At 38.8% G+C, this 15,269-nt stretch overlaps 2 protein-coding genes across 4 annotated transcripts in view; both read right to left on the reverse strand.

The window, feature by feature from the left end:
- ATP6AP1L (ATPase H+ transporting accessory protein 1 like) overlaps positions 1–15,269 on the reverse strand; it is a 756,678-nt gene that overhangs the window by 449,197 nt on the left and 292,212 nt on the right. The window lies entirely within an intron of this gene.
- RASGRF2 (Ras protein specific guanine nucleotide releasing factor 2) overlaps positions 4,092–15,269 on the reverse strand; it is a 137,276-nt gene continuing 126,098 nt past the window's right edge. For both annotated transcript variants that reach the window (XM_030470267.1, XM_030470266.1), the window contains exons 21-27: positions 14,949–15,052; positions 14,289–14,373; positions 13,473–13,670; positions 11,712–11,791; positions 9,807–9,924; positions 9,511–9,579; positions 4,092–8,828 (exon numbers count right to left, since the gene is read on the reverse strand). In XM_030470267.1, coding sequence (XP_030326127.1) covers positions 8,736–8,828; positions 9,511–9,579; positions 9,807–9,924; positions 11,712–11,791; positions 13,473–13,670; positions 14,289–14,373; positions 14,949–15,052 — 747 coding nt within the window. In that variant the 3' untranslated portion in view covers positions 4,092–8,735. The remainder of the gene's footprint in view (positions 8,829–9,510; positions 9,580–9,806; positions 9,925–11,711; positions 11,792–13,472; positions 13,671–14,288; positions 14,374–14,948; positions 15,053–15,269) is intronic.

The raw sequence follows: 15,269 nt of genomic DNA on the forward strand, positions 1-15,269 counted from the left end.
TGGAAAACATTGCATTTTGAGGTGGCGTTGAACCACTTAAATCCCACTAAAATTGGTGGAATTTAAGCAAGTACTTGTTGCTAAGCATGGGCACAAATTCACCATGACCAAATGCATAATCAGGCACAGAACAGTCCTCCTACAGTTATTATTACTCCAAAGAAAAGCACTTAAAGTGCACTTTAAACAGTATTTTTTGATTGTATCTCACTGAAATGCTATTTTCTCACAAGAGTGTATGTTGAGAACATGATTAGAGACAAACATTACTGCTTTACAAGAGGAGACTTTGACATCTCTGCTCTCCAACCCAGTAGAGGGTATTCATTCTGTTCTTCCACTGCTGCCACAAGGCCAGCCACTGCTAGTGATGGAGGCTCACAGTCCAGCAGACCATGGCTTTCTCCTCAAAACACACCCCAACCATGGATCTGGATCTCTAATAGTAGCCTTTCCACAGGTGGGATTCTTATTACCCTCAAAAAACACTACTGAAAATGCAGCAGCTAATTTAAAATTACCAAAATGGTGACATTAAATTGATCCTGAGATTGTCATTGTCAGGGAATTCAAAAGAGTAATGGCTACAGAAATCTGGCCAACAAACACATTTTAATACTTTGAACTCTGACGCTTTCCCTTTTTTCACCATCCCGATCCAGCATTTTTTGTCATCAAAACCCCAGCACGTATGGTTAGAGAAGGGTAAAGGTGCTCTTTTTCAGATAATGCTCCTATTGAAGATGAAATTTTAACAGTAAACAGAATGAAATAAATAAAAAGATTTAGAGCAGACTAGAAAGTATTGATAGGACTTTGTGCCTTCTCTGGCTAGAGAAGTTATTACTTTTGACTTATGTGAAACATATCTAGAATCTAGACATGATTTACACATGTTGTCCTCAGTCTAAATGAATAAATGTATAAATGCAGAGCTTCCAGGAAGAGGAATGGGAGAGAACACAAATCTTTAGTAATAATTACTGCTCTGTTTCAGACCCATCCATCGAGGCATGTGCACATGGGAGGCCAGTGTCTGGTTCAAAGAGGCTTACAGAGTGGAGTTGCTACCACAAGGAAAACAAGTTTGAAATAGCTTCTGCTACTACATTCACGAACCCACATGTGCTTGAGGGTTGGCTCAAGCAGTCAGGAAACTGAGACAGACACCAGTGATTGTTTCAGTCCTCTTTGAAACTGAAGATTTCAAGTAAAAATCTGTTCTTCTCAAATTTTAATTCTTCTAGGCTAGAGACAGAACATTAGAGTATAACTTTCAAGGCATAGTTCAGTCTTCACAATTCTCATTAATTATCTTTGTGCAATCAGTCAAGATTAATTTCAGCTTTTTCCTCACGGAGCTGAGGATTTTGAATAGCCTGTACCAGCTATCTTCCCCCTTTTCCTTCATATTCCACATTAAAAAGTGTTGCCTGCTGTCAGATTTCCTCAGAGATTCTATCATTTCAGTGAGTCTGTCATTCTAGAGAGTATTCGGTTGTTTTCTTGCACTGTACTAAATAGTAGAAAACAGCCACCCCCATGTTAAATACTTCTTAAACAATCAACTATGATCTTACTGTGACTGGTAAGATCATGGAGCACATCCTCCTGGAAGACATGTTGAAACATATAGAAAGAAGGCAGGGAACTGAGGAGAGACAGCCAACATGGCACATCATGACTGACTAATCTAGTCATCTTCTACAATGTAGTGACTGCATGAGTGGCCAAGGAAGACCTCCTGATGCCACCTATCTGGACTGTCGTAAGGCCTTTGAAACGGTCCTCCACATTTCGTCTCTAAATTGGAGATAGACAGATTTGATGGGTGGTGGCGCCTGAAGAATTACAGTCTATGGCTCTAAGTCCAAGTGGAAACCAATAACCAGTAGTGTCCCTAAGAGGCCCAAACAAGGACAAATTATATTTATCATCTTCATCAGTGACATAGAGAGTGGGATTGAATGTACCCTCAGCAAGTTTGCAGCTGACACTAAGCTGACTGGTGTGGTTCATTCACTGGAGAGAAGGGATGGGATCCAGAGAGACTGGGACACGCTGGAGGAGTGGGCCCATGCAAACACCATGAAGTTCAACAACCCAAGTGCAAGATTCTGCATCTGGGTTGGGGAAATCCCCAATACCAGTACAGACTGGGGTATAAAGAGACTGAGAGCAGCCCTACAGAGAAGGGCTTTGGGATACTGGTGGACACAAAATTGGACATGACCCAGCAACGTGTACTTCCAGTCCAGAACCTCCCATGTGTTGGGCTGCATCCCCAGAGCATGAGCAGCAGGTCGAGGGAGGGGATTCTCCCCCTCTGCTGCGCTCTGGGGAGACCCCCCCTGCAGTCCTGATCCAGCTCTGGGACAACAACACAAGAGGGACGTGGAGATGTTGGAGCGAGTCCAGAGGAGGCCACGGAGATGCTGTGAGGGCTGGAGCAGCTCTGCTCTGGAGACAGGCTGAGAGAGCTGGGCTGCTTCAGCCTGGAGAAGAGAAGGCTCCTTAAGGGGAGACCTTAGAGCAGCTCCAGTGCCTAAAGGGGCTACAAGAAACCTGGAGAGAGGCTTTGGACAAGGGCCTGTAGGGACAGGACAAGGGGGAATGGCTTTAAACTGACAGAGGGGAGATTGAGATGAGCTCTTAGGCAGAAGTTCTTCCCTGTGAGGGTGGTGAGGCCTTGGCACAGGCTGCCCAGAGAAGCTGTGGCTGCCCCATCCCTGGCAGTGTTCAAGGCCAGGTTGGACGGGGCTTGGAGCAACCTGGTCTAGTGGAAGGTGTCCCTGCCCGTGGCAGGGTTTTGGAACTGGATGAGCTTTAAGGTCCCTTCCGACCCAAACGAGTCTGTGATTCTATGATTCTTTGATTCTGACCTGAGGAGAAAGATGTAAAACCAGCCAGGTCTTTGGCATAAGGTCCATAAAATTGTTTAAAGTGTGGGGAAAACAACTTAAAATTATCCTGCAGTAGTTTTAAATAGAGCTGTTTGGCAAGTAGTTTGATTTTTTTTCTTGCACTGAAAATATTTGACAACAACAAAAATATCTGACAGTAAGTTCCTCTCTCAGGCTATTTCAGTTTTTATGTGAAATACCAAAAATGTAAAAAGATTGCAGAAAATGTGACTGCAAGGTCACAGAGTATTGAACAGATGCTGATTTTAATATGATGTCACTTGCTTTATCTCCATCTTGAAATATGTTAATTCTTGAAACAATTTTAATAGGCATCTTTCTGTCATAAAGAACTTAGTTCAACAAAGGAAAGCAGTAGACAGTGATTAAAGCATATAACAGAAGCTGGCGATCTGGCTCTGTAGTCTTGATCGCTATGCTATTTTCCTTCAATTTGCAAGTCATTTTATCTCCATGTGACTTGTTTTCCTATTGCAAAAGGAGGGATATGCCATCCTTACAAACCTAAAATGTTTTCTGTGTTTACTTGAGTATAAAATTTGGCAATACCATTTCTTTAAATCTAGGGCAGGACTCCAGACAAGAGAAGGATAGGGACATTTAGACAGAAGTCCAAATGCAAAACAAGGAGATAAAGAATTTAGGGACAATGTTATTTACTCCCTATTTATGTAATATGTTGCCTTTTGCCTAAAAAAGAAAAAAAAAAAATTCTATCGAAATGGGAATTCCTTGAACACCTTCTGAAATGATACTTCAACATGTAACTTCCTATAAAAGGAACAGAGGTATGGAAGGGAAGAGGCTTTCCTCAGCTGAAGAAGAATGAGTTGTGCAGCTGGTTGAGTTTATCTGTTGCTGTACACTTCACAGTGGATGAGCATTTCCAGTTGTCTATGAAGTAGGCTTCATTCTCTGTTCCAAGTTAAAATCAGCATTATTCCCAATGATGGCCACCACAGCTGCAATGCAGCATAAGTGAAAGAAGAATAAAATGCAGTAATTCAAACCATTCTGTCCCAGTAGAGACCCAGAATTTTGTCTGCTTTTTGCCCTTCCTGCTAATGGCTTGTCCCTTCCCCTCTCATGTTTTTCTAGAAGACTCAGTAATTCAGATGTAGATTTAATTATTCACCATAGGGGAGTAAACAAATACACAGATACCAGTAAGCACAGGGGAAAAAAAGAAGTTTAATTAGCATATTGGCATTAACACCCTGCCTGATATGCCTTACTAACAATACAAAGCAATAACCTCAGGTCAAAAGATAAGTTACAATACATGCAAAAACACCTGGATTATTCACTAAGCAACATGTTAGATATAGGTACATCTATCAAATAAACATACATCTATTCTCCTAAATAACAAAACTTAAGAGACTATTTAGAAAGTACAGGTACAACGAAACAACCATAGTTGAGCAGCATATTGGACACAGAGCATCCTACACACAGACGTTTGACCTTTGGAGGCAAAAACAGTAACAGGCAAATAGCTGAGAGCCAGATCCCCAAATACTTATGAAAAGCTCTCGGTGAAGCCTAAGGTATTATCAGAATGAGGTCTGGAGGATTTTGCTCTTAATGAATAACAATTAGAGTGGGTAAAAATGTCTCTATCAGTGAGAATTTTAAATCATATATCTAAGTTTAATGTTGCTGGTACAAGTGAAAGGATGAAAGACTGAATATTGATACAAATAAATCAATGTAAAGATTTGTAAAACCTTTAAAATAAATAGTGGTTATGATGGAAAATTTGGGATAATGAACACATCCTGAATTAAAAATCAACATGGTTAAAGTTAATACTTTAAATAGTTAAGTTCCTTTGTATCCTACAGAACAATCAGTATTAAGAACTAGAAAAGCAGGAGGAGGACAGATACCTCTTCCTTTACTTTTAAATAAGGGTAATCAGTCCCAGTATCATGTCTCACTATTAAGCTATGCATTTGTGTGTTACAGGTCTAGCCAAAGGAAAGGGACAATATATATACACTTACTGCCACTGTAAATTCAATGCATCATCTATGTTTTCATCCACACGATGCCTAATCATCGGCTCAGTCCACTAACAATACTGGTGAATTTAGTGGGGGGAGGACAGGGATGGGGTAAAATGAAGGCTGGCGCGAAGGCAACTCTAACCCTGTATCAGTGTGTGACAAGTGCTCTCTGTCACATGGAAGGGGACATGCCTGTGCTGCTACCCAGATTCCCAGGTAACTACGGGCTGAATCCAGGCTGCTACTTTTTGCAATAAAAAGTACTGCAAAACTCCCTTCGGATTTGGCTGGCGAGCGTGCCCACTGCTGAACCAGTGGGTGAAATATGCTATCCCCATTGCACCTAGCCAGCCCGTACACCCTGAGGCATTTTTGGCCAGAGAGTGACGAAGGGAGCAGCCCCTCCAATGTGAGAACTTCTGTTGCATCTGACAGATGCAGCAGGGCTGAGGAGCTAAGAAAGGCAAGTAGAGAGGTGCTTCAGCCCTTCTCTTTCTTATGAATCCTGAATCAGCTGGGCTTTTACAGCTGCAGTTGCAGAAAAGCAAGTCTGCTCTGCTTCCACAGCGTAAAAGCTAGTGGAGAAGATCCTAAAAGACAGCAAAATCCAAACGACAAAGTCCTCACTTGGAGACATCCACCCTAAAACACCAAAAGCAAACAGTGGGTGTTTTATGTCCAGAATTTCCCACTCTATGTATTATGTGGCTGTGGTGGAGTGGCACAGAGAAGCTGGTAGCAAGGAGCTCCACAATCCCTGTGTGCTGTACAGGGAGATCGCTGCACTAGCTGTGTATAGAAATGTGCTGGGCAGAGCTTCACATAAAGCAGGTTGCTGCTGCCTACTACTGCCATAGCCCAAACACTGCAGCAGGACTGTAGGAGAGGCACTCGGGCCACTTACATGTGAAGTACCCAACCCGGCTGTGGGGCAGACACACTTGCCCCACACTCGGTGTGTAGGACTTCAGCAACATAGCCACTTCCAGCTTTGGCTGGGATTGCAACACTGGCTGGGGTTATAGGTAACAAGAGGTGTGCTTACCTCTTTGAGCAGTCACCTCCTGTATTTTAATGAATGCATTGTATCCTCAACCAGAAAAATTAATATTAGCTATCAGCAAATCAAACATTACTTTTTTAATGTTTTGTGACCATACCCTTTTTTTGTTGTTAGGGGTTTTTTTGTTGCTGTTGTTGCTCTGAACACAAACCAAGTATCTAGTTACTCTGGTGATTCTAACCTAAATTGTGCCACTCACCCAAGAGAGTAACCTTTGGCATATAAATAGTATATGCTTTTCCAGAGGGGCTGACCTACCACCTTGTCTACTGATTTTAAGATATGGATACTCAGCACCTTTTAAAAAAGCCCATGTCTAATCCTTAGTCTTCCTCTCTGCCCATTTGCAACACCATAGCATGAGCACAGCACTACCCCTGCATATTGCAAGCATTAAAATGCACTGAATACTCTGAAACACTGAAGAACCAGTACACACATAATAAAGCACAAAACAACAAACTGTGAAAAGAGTTAAGTGAAGAATTGTACCCTGTAACGCTAAGAACATCAAGGAAGTTCAGTAAAATAGGGTACAGGCAGATAAATCAGCAGTTAATAGCACACAACAGAGATGCCAATTGACATTGACAGTTGTTACACATTTTCTTTTTTAACAGAGAAACAATAAAACAAAGTCAAGAAATCACTTTTTGGACCACATTTCCCCCTGTTTCTTCATTACTTCAAAGTGTCTTACGAAACTACCAGATGGGAGCTGCTTTTGTACAGAAAATACACAGTAAGTTGGTTTCGTGGTCCAAATAAACCATGCTGCTTTTTTTTTTTTTTCTTCTCCATACCATGCACTGAGATGCAATCAGCTTCTTGTCAGTCATTAGTGAAAGGAACAAGCATATTTTTGACAATAAAGCTTCTACAAATAACATTTTCCATGTTCATTTCTACAGCAGTCATTAGTGAGAATTACTTAAAATGTTTCTGGAATTTCCTTTTCTGTTGCCGTCTGCTTGCTAATCGAGGAATTTTCCAGTATTTGCAACGGTTCCTTATTCAGTTATTTACAAAGAGATCGTCCTTGTGATGAATCACCTTAATGAAATTTACAGTGGCTAAGGTACATTTATAAATGCTAGCAGTTACACTCAGACAGAACGAATGGAATTTACTGTGCAGCTCTGGGCTGGCCCAGCAATACAATTAAAGTGCAAATAAAGTTAAATCCACAAGCCAGGCAGATCTGTTTTTCATTGCTAGCACTAAGAAGCATCATGACTGTGGTAAGAAATGTCAGATCAAATAGGCCTAGGTCACAATCTATTTTAAACATCTATCTCCCTGAGAGGATTTAAGGGAGGTATACAATGATATAGCCCTCTTTCTTCAACTGGCTGAATATCATTGGAAAAGTAAGGACACTTTTCCAGCCAATTTTTTTTCACCAGTACTAATAACCATGTTTTATACTATGATGCACTTTACAGCATGCATTTTAGCTCACTCTTCATGCAGCTACAACAGGCCACTTTTGATCAGGAAAATTTAGCAAGTACCAACTAGCTGTAGAAATGACATCTATCTACCTGGTATGTCACAAAAGCATAGGCTTTGAAAACATTTACAAACAGCACATTTTCTTAAACGTATGCCCATATGCAAATAATAATTCCTAGCTGAGATGTTCTCTGGTATTCAAAGTTTGCCACCAATGTGAACAATTTTAGAGCTAAGTCAGTGCCGAGTGGCTGAACAAAAAAACTAGACATTTTCAAACCACTGATTCCACGTGAAACGAAACTGTCATTCCAACTCCTAGTGTTCACAGCTGATCACTACCCATTGCCAGACCAGACATGTATTTCTCTCCACAGTGTATCCAGAAAGTGCTCTGTAGCCTGACTTGTCAAAGAAGCTGCAGGAGGTGCAGAAAAATAAAGTGCCTTTTCCAGGGCTGTGTGCAATCTGACCAACCATCCCATTCCCGATTTCTCGAGTCTCAGATAAAGCTCCTAACCTTGCATTTCTCAGCTGAAGCTTGCAAGGCTGGCAACTATTTACAGTCATTCAACTAGTCCATTTGCTTTCCATGCTGTAAATATTCTCATTGTGTATTAATGAAAAAAAAATATTTACAATTCACTTGTAAATCAGTCTCCTTAGAAAAGGCTGACAGGATATTTAAAGAAGATAACATTTTATAAAGGGTAGCATTAAATGTACAGCAAGTGTTTCAAACAGCTGCAGATCTGAAGATATTAGATGCTGTTTTAATGTCAGTCTAAGAGTAGATGACTGTTAAGATCCTGTTTCTTCAATGAAGTTAACACTATATGAGGACTCCACTACCATTACTGCCCCAGTGGACACATAGCTAGCAATCAACCCAGACCATATCACAGCTATCTCATTTTGCTCATTTATCTTAATATACCTGAGTATATTACCACCCTTTATATCATGTCATGTAAGATGGCTACAATTAGTTCCCATTGACAGGGAAGTCTCCTATCTTCCATTAAATGCATAGTCCCTACTGCAAAACATTATCTTTGTGAAGCAGCAATCAGTTAATCCAGGTAGGAAGTATCTTTGTCTTCCACCTCAGTGCTCATTTTCGTTGCCTGAGAGGGAAAGGCTGTGAGGCTCCGTATCTCTTATTGGAAAAGAGAGCTTGTATTCTTCTCAGTATTTCCCTTGCTGTCTTTAGGACATGACATACATGATTTTGTTCATTGTACTAAAGCTTTCTGTAGACTCTGAGGCAAAGCTGCCTCTTCAGGCAGGGAGTCTGGGTTCAATCTTCAGGGAAAGCTCATAGAGGGTATCTTCATCTATGATGAGTGTCTTGTCAAGTAAATAGTGAGTGACCTGGCACGGAGAAAACACAGATGAACAGACTCTGTTACTTCCACAAAAATTTTCTGCTTTCCTTTTCCCCTTCAGCCCATTTTGGATCCTGACATCCCCCCACATTGTCTTCTTGAGAAACACAACACAGAGCTGCACAAGCATCATTCAACGAGTTAAATACAGGCTCCTACAAATGGGCAAATCCTTACCCAGGTTACCTAAGCCCTTCTGGGGCTTAGATTGCTCTTCTGGAGTCTGAAATGACATCTCCCCTGAAGGCACAGACTAGCTTTGGGCAAGTTTTCCTCGTTCCCATACAGGACAAGAGGAAAAGAATTGCAGGATGAACACAGCATCAGCAGGTTCTGAGACTCCCTGGGAATTATGCTTCCAACTGGGCAGGGAGAATTTGAAACCATTCCCTCATACCCCAGAACTACGAAGGCTGCAATCCTGACAGAGTTTCCAGAGAAGGAGGAAGAAACTTACTTCTATATACAGTGTCCAGTAAAGAGTTTCTGCCAAGGTGAGAGTATTACAACCCCAGAGTACCCATCCATATATCTGTATATCCTCTCCTCTCTGCATGCGGGAGCAGAATACATTGATTTTAGCTTTCAACAATAGCTGTATCTTACAACTAATTGTTGCCACAGCTTTGATTTCGTTAGGAGGTAACAGTGCTTAAGAAGAGCCTTACCTTCTGCTGATGCTCTATGCGGTAGGACGTCTGCTGGAACTGGCGTATTTCCCTGATAATATGCGAGATCTTTCAAAAGAATACATATATATAAGTACAATTGCATTTTGACTTCAGCTAAGCCACCAGAAGGTGGTGATAGAAGACCGGGTCAAGTAATTGCTTTCAAATAGCTGCATGATTCCAATATACTTGTACATCTTAGAAGTTAAATTCAAAGAAGTTACTATTAAATCAATAATTAACTCACAAAAATAAACACCTGTTGGGAAAGCATACAACGAATCGAAAATTACCATTCTCATTTTGGAAAAATTGACAAGGCCTTCCTCAGTGAAGTTTGGTGTTCCTTCTTCAATAAATGCCAGGTCTGTCAAGTACATTCCAAGGTAGGGAACGGCAGGTGGGTTACAACTGCAAAACAACAAATCAACATATTAACCTGCAGCTAAATTTGCAAACTATTTTTTTATAACTCACACAAACTCTTTATTACTTAATGTATTTCTGATCAATGGGTTACATTAATTTCTAAGACATCTTCCTTGATTTCATGAGTTGTATTTGCTCTGCCCATGAAAAATTGTATGTATTCTGTCCAATATCTGATATTAGTGGCAGACGACCTTTAGTAAAAGGTAGAACCATGATGGAGTGAGAGGAAGGACAGGTAACCTCTGGAATGAGAGAACACCCTCAAGCATATTTCAATCCTGACTGACACACAATCTCAGAAATAGATCCCCCACACATGCTAAAAATGCATGTGGACATGCTTCTGAGTGGGTGACGTTCTGCAGTAGTGTAAGCATCCTAGAACAGTAAGACTACATGTATGTATGTGTGTGTGTGTTGAGCATGTCCATGAACATGTGGAGATATACATATATACAAATGTATGTATACGCACATATATACATGTTTATACATACGTATATGTACGCATATATGCATGTATATACACATGTATATGTATCTGTATACATATGTATATACCATGCTGTCAAAGTCTGTTCAGGCTTTCTCAACAGTGGACACATAGAACAAAGAGAAAGATAGAGGAGTAGCAAAGATGATCTGGAAAACTAGGAATAGAGAACTTAGAGAACAGGGTTTTTCTTTTATTTGAGGGACAGGAGGAATGGGATAATGATTGTTTCTTCCCTAATGCAGTAATCACAGCTCCATGCTCAACGACTCTTGTCTCAGCAGAAATAGTAGAAAATGGATTTCTGAAGCTCTGGCATAAGAAGAATGCAGGGTGATGGCTCTACTGTTAACTTAGGCAGACAATGCTTAGCAGTGCCCTTCATTCTGGGTATTTTTTACATGATGAGTATTATTGTTGTTCACAGGCAAGCAATGTATTAACTGAAAGGTTTATAAAAATACCTGTTCATTTTACTAAAACATTTTTAAAAAAGTCATTAGCTCCCCAACAATGTATGTATATTTAAACGTTCCAGTAATTATTCTAGTAGATGTCAATTCTTTGCTTTTCTCAAGATCATTTAAAGTAGTGGTACCACTCAATCCTGGAAAGCCTACTTCTAAGCACAAAACTTGCAAAAATACAAGTTTTCTATGCATGCTGCTGGGGTAGAACCCTTGCCATAGGATATTATGTGTACCAAAGTTACATATGGTAAAGCACAATCTGGCAAATAAATTAAAGAAAATAATACCCAAGCACTACTGAATAAAAAAAGCAGACTGTTTTCCAGGGAGCTGGGAGGCTATAGAAGAGGAAATAACATTGTGCATTGGTCTTATTGTTATGTTCCTGTCATCAGCTACTGTCCACAGTCAGAAACAAGATAAAGGGGTGAATGGATCTTTGATCTGACTCAGGTTTATTCCTAAATCCTAAAGTTCTGATCTTGAACAAGAACTCTTTGGAACCCTGTTTTTAAATATGGCTTTACACATATTGAAAAAGTTTATCAGTGTAAGAAAAACCCCAACAGGGAACAACATTCACACAGAACAATAGTTTAATCTGCTTCAGTAATTCTCTGGAGATATTATATTTATCTACAATGATGCCAAATAGAACAAAATCAGAATTTAAGAAGTTACTAGGTAAAAATATTATCCAATATTATATTAATTATTAAAGATTAATAAAAGCCAATTAATCTTTAACATATACTATCCACTGCTTATAGCAAAACACAATTGTATATTGTAGGGAAGCATACTTTTTGAGCATTTCTCTAAGGTTTTTAAATCTTCCTTCAGATGATACAGTCTTCTGAAGCTTGTCCATGAGAGCTTTTGTCTAGAAAGAAAACGAATTGCAAATGTCATTGCTGTTGCACATTAATGACTGGGATTAGATTTTAGAAAAGGTGTAATCCACTTAGGATTTGACCCCATTTTCAAAAGTAATAAGATAGGTGTTATAAATTTTGCTTTGTTGTAGTTCCCAGTATATTTCTGAAAATGGAGGTTATGCAGTATTAAAGATTTTTCCTTTAGGATCACTTTCGTGAGTGATCAACAGAACCTGTGTCTATGCTAATATTATTAGCCTGCAAATTCAGGAAAAACACAAGTTCATTAAATTAATGGCAATTCAGTTTACTGGGTATACAAGAATATTAGGGAATTGACCTTACATGTTGCTGAGAATCCTCAGCTGCATTTACTGAAATTAGTGACAGTAAAGGATGTCTACTTGCAAACTTGCAGCTTGCACTAAGCTGGTTTTGCCTCCAAGTTTCTGCTAAAAGCTGAACATGTATTTGAAAATATATTACTGTCTTACACAAATTACTTTCAGTGGGCATCATCAGAGCCTGGTCACTTTATAAGTGAAACAAATTCGCCTCTTCAGTCAATTCATGCTTGACATAATATACAGAATCATGAGAAATTTGTTGTTTTTCAAACTGAAGTTCCAATTAAGAGAAAGCTGTAGGCTGAAACAGACACTTCTTTTTTCTTCTAAATAGCAGGCTGATGAAACACTCAGATTACATTTCCAATAAGTACTGAGGAACTGTGCAACAACATTAATCTGACTTTTTTATTATTACTATTCTTATTTGAGAAGTTTAAAAACCAAACAAATTCTAAACATAAAACTTTTTTAAGGTAAACTTATATAACATTTTGCATTGAAAGGATTTTTAACATATTTTTTAACAAAAGAAGATAGCACCAGCTATAAAACACCTGAGAAAAAGCTGACTGGAGAAGGCAGTACATTCAGAATGTATTTTAAGTGGATTTCATTGCTTGGGCTGCTTTAGTGCTTTGCAAAAGTTGCAGACAGAGCAAAAACACAGAGGAGGAAATGCAACAAAAAAAGCCCACCTCTTACATGTCAATTAGCCAGATCTAAAATGGGCAACTTGAAATATTCCCATTAGCTGGAGTAAACTCTGTGTCCAAATACTACCTGACTTACAAGTGATTTGCTCTGTCCTACTGACTTCCTTGCTCGGTTATTCCATCATACTAAAATATTCCCTTTTTCACCTTTTTTTTTTTTTTTTTTTTTTTTTTAATAGCAGGAAGCTGAGTTTTAAGTAATTCAACAAATTTATCCAAACCATTTAAAACAGAGCTACTACTGGCTACTATTTTAGGCACCTGATCTGACTTTAGCTTAGCTAATAACCATCTGCATGTATATATCTGAAAATATTTGGATTTAGTTTTCTTATATATTTAATTACTTCAGGCCCAAGTCATAGTCCTAGGCATTTGCTAATTCCATTGAAATCTGTTTGTTCCCACAGATATTTAATTAATGATATTAAAAAGAAAAAAAAAGGATAAATGAAATACAAAAGACCTTGACATGACATACCAAGACCACTTGGTGCTTCAAACAAATAGAGTAATGTAAAAGTGGAAATATTTATGAGAGGAATACTATCTCAACACATTCTCTGAGCAACATGTTGACCAATAAAATCCAGAAACCCTACTTGTAATCCTATTTTTCTTACCTGTTTGGATACTTTACCCCAAGTTTTCTTAAGTCTGTAGATTGCACTTCTGTTCAAGGCGGAGGTGATTTCTAACACACCATTGTAATTGTGCATACATCGACAAATATCTGCTACTGCTACCCACTTTTCAATTGAGTTAGCCCGGGAGCTAACATCAGCATAATTCATGATTTGGGAGGCAACAAGGTTACTCATCTGGCCAAACAAAAAGGAATAAATTTAGGACATTTAAATATATCAACCCTTTCAACATATAATTGTTAAACCAACAAGGCAGAAAAACTTCATGCACAATGGAACTTATGGCTTTTAATAAAATCAGAGGAAGTGTATTGAGAACAGTGTTGTAGGGAAGTAGGGGAGAATAAAGATATGAAAGGGTAAGAAATGCAAAAGGGAGTATCTCCAAGCCAACAGTAGCAAAACTGATTGGGAAGACTCTCAGTAAAATTCAAGGAAAATGGTAAATGAGCAAAGATAGGGTTGAGGATACAAAGGGCATTCATTAAATAGAATCAGTGCTATATTTTCACACTCTGGAGAAAATTTAGATTCTTCTGTAAGCAAAAGTGCATTGTAGTACCATTTAAAACACTACTAAATTGCTATTGAAATGCTGAATACCAATTCTTGAAAACAAGAATCTTCATGTGCTTTGATTTAAAAGGTTAATCACAAAAAGACTGTAATAGTCATTACTTCATGAGAAGTTATATCACATTGTAAAAATAAAAAAACATTTTTTTTGTTCCTGAGGTCATAGACAGTGTTAACAGGACTCCTAGAAAGCAATGTATATTTAAGAGTACTTACATCATTAAAATGTTGGCTAGTTTTCATAATGTAAGGCGTTCTCTCATTTTTATCCATTTTCATCCAGCCCTGCCCAAGAAACTCTCTAGATATTGAGGGAAAGAAAAAAACCAAACAAAAATGCCCTTAATAAACACAGTACAGAGTCTCTGTCTGCAACCATAGCCTAAGTGGATTTCAAGTATACCTCATTTTGTTAGAAGCTAATAACATAGCTTTAAACCAATTCCATCACTTTCAGTGCTGTCTAAAGCAGTAAATATCATAAAGAAGCTCTATTTTTCTTTTAATCCCCTTCCCCATCCCCCCATTCTAATTTTCAGCATTGTGACCCTATTGAAATGTTCTTGTCAGACGATATGGTTATATGCATGTTAAACTGCTGTATGTATGAATTTACCACTTTCATACTATGTTCACCCTTCACTAGCTCAGAGCCTTAGACTGGAGGGTTGGTTTTTTTTTAACTAAGAACTCAGTCTTTCAAAACATGATTAAACTACACGGAATCAGAGGCAATGACAGAAACAGCCAAAGGACATTATCCTGTTAAGTATGCAAATCTTTTTGCCGGTAGCATATATCAGTGTCGTGCCTAACACTGCCAGTCAGTAACTCATCCACCATACTCACTCCAGTTACTTGTAGGAGAACACTTACTCATAGGGTATGCTTCGGAAAACTATGTGATCTAAAAGAGTTATTTGCTCTGCAAGCTCCATGGCTGACAAAGTCTCAAAGCACTCTGGTTTTGGACAATCTGACTGCAAAAAGAAGGAGAACACTTAATGATCTCATTTTGCATCAAAAGACATTTCAAAACACAGGGTATTAAGAACTTCACATGAACTTTCAACATGGAGTTGTAATTGACTTCCTTGCTACAAAGAAATAAGAACTAAGAAAAATTGCTAACAACATAAGGGTAAATATTCAGACTGGAAACTCACAGTAAAAAAGACACATATCAAGTCATGAGTA

The sequence above is a fragment of the Strigops habroptila genome, chromosome Z (genome assembly GCF_004027225.2).
Source record: "Strigops habroptila isolate Jane chromosome Z, bStrHab1.2.pri, whole genome shotgun sequence".
In the NCBI taxonomy this organism is placed as follows: Eukaryota; Metazoa; Chordata; class Aves; order Psittaciformes; family Psittacidae; genus Strigops; species Strigops habroptila.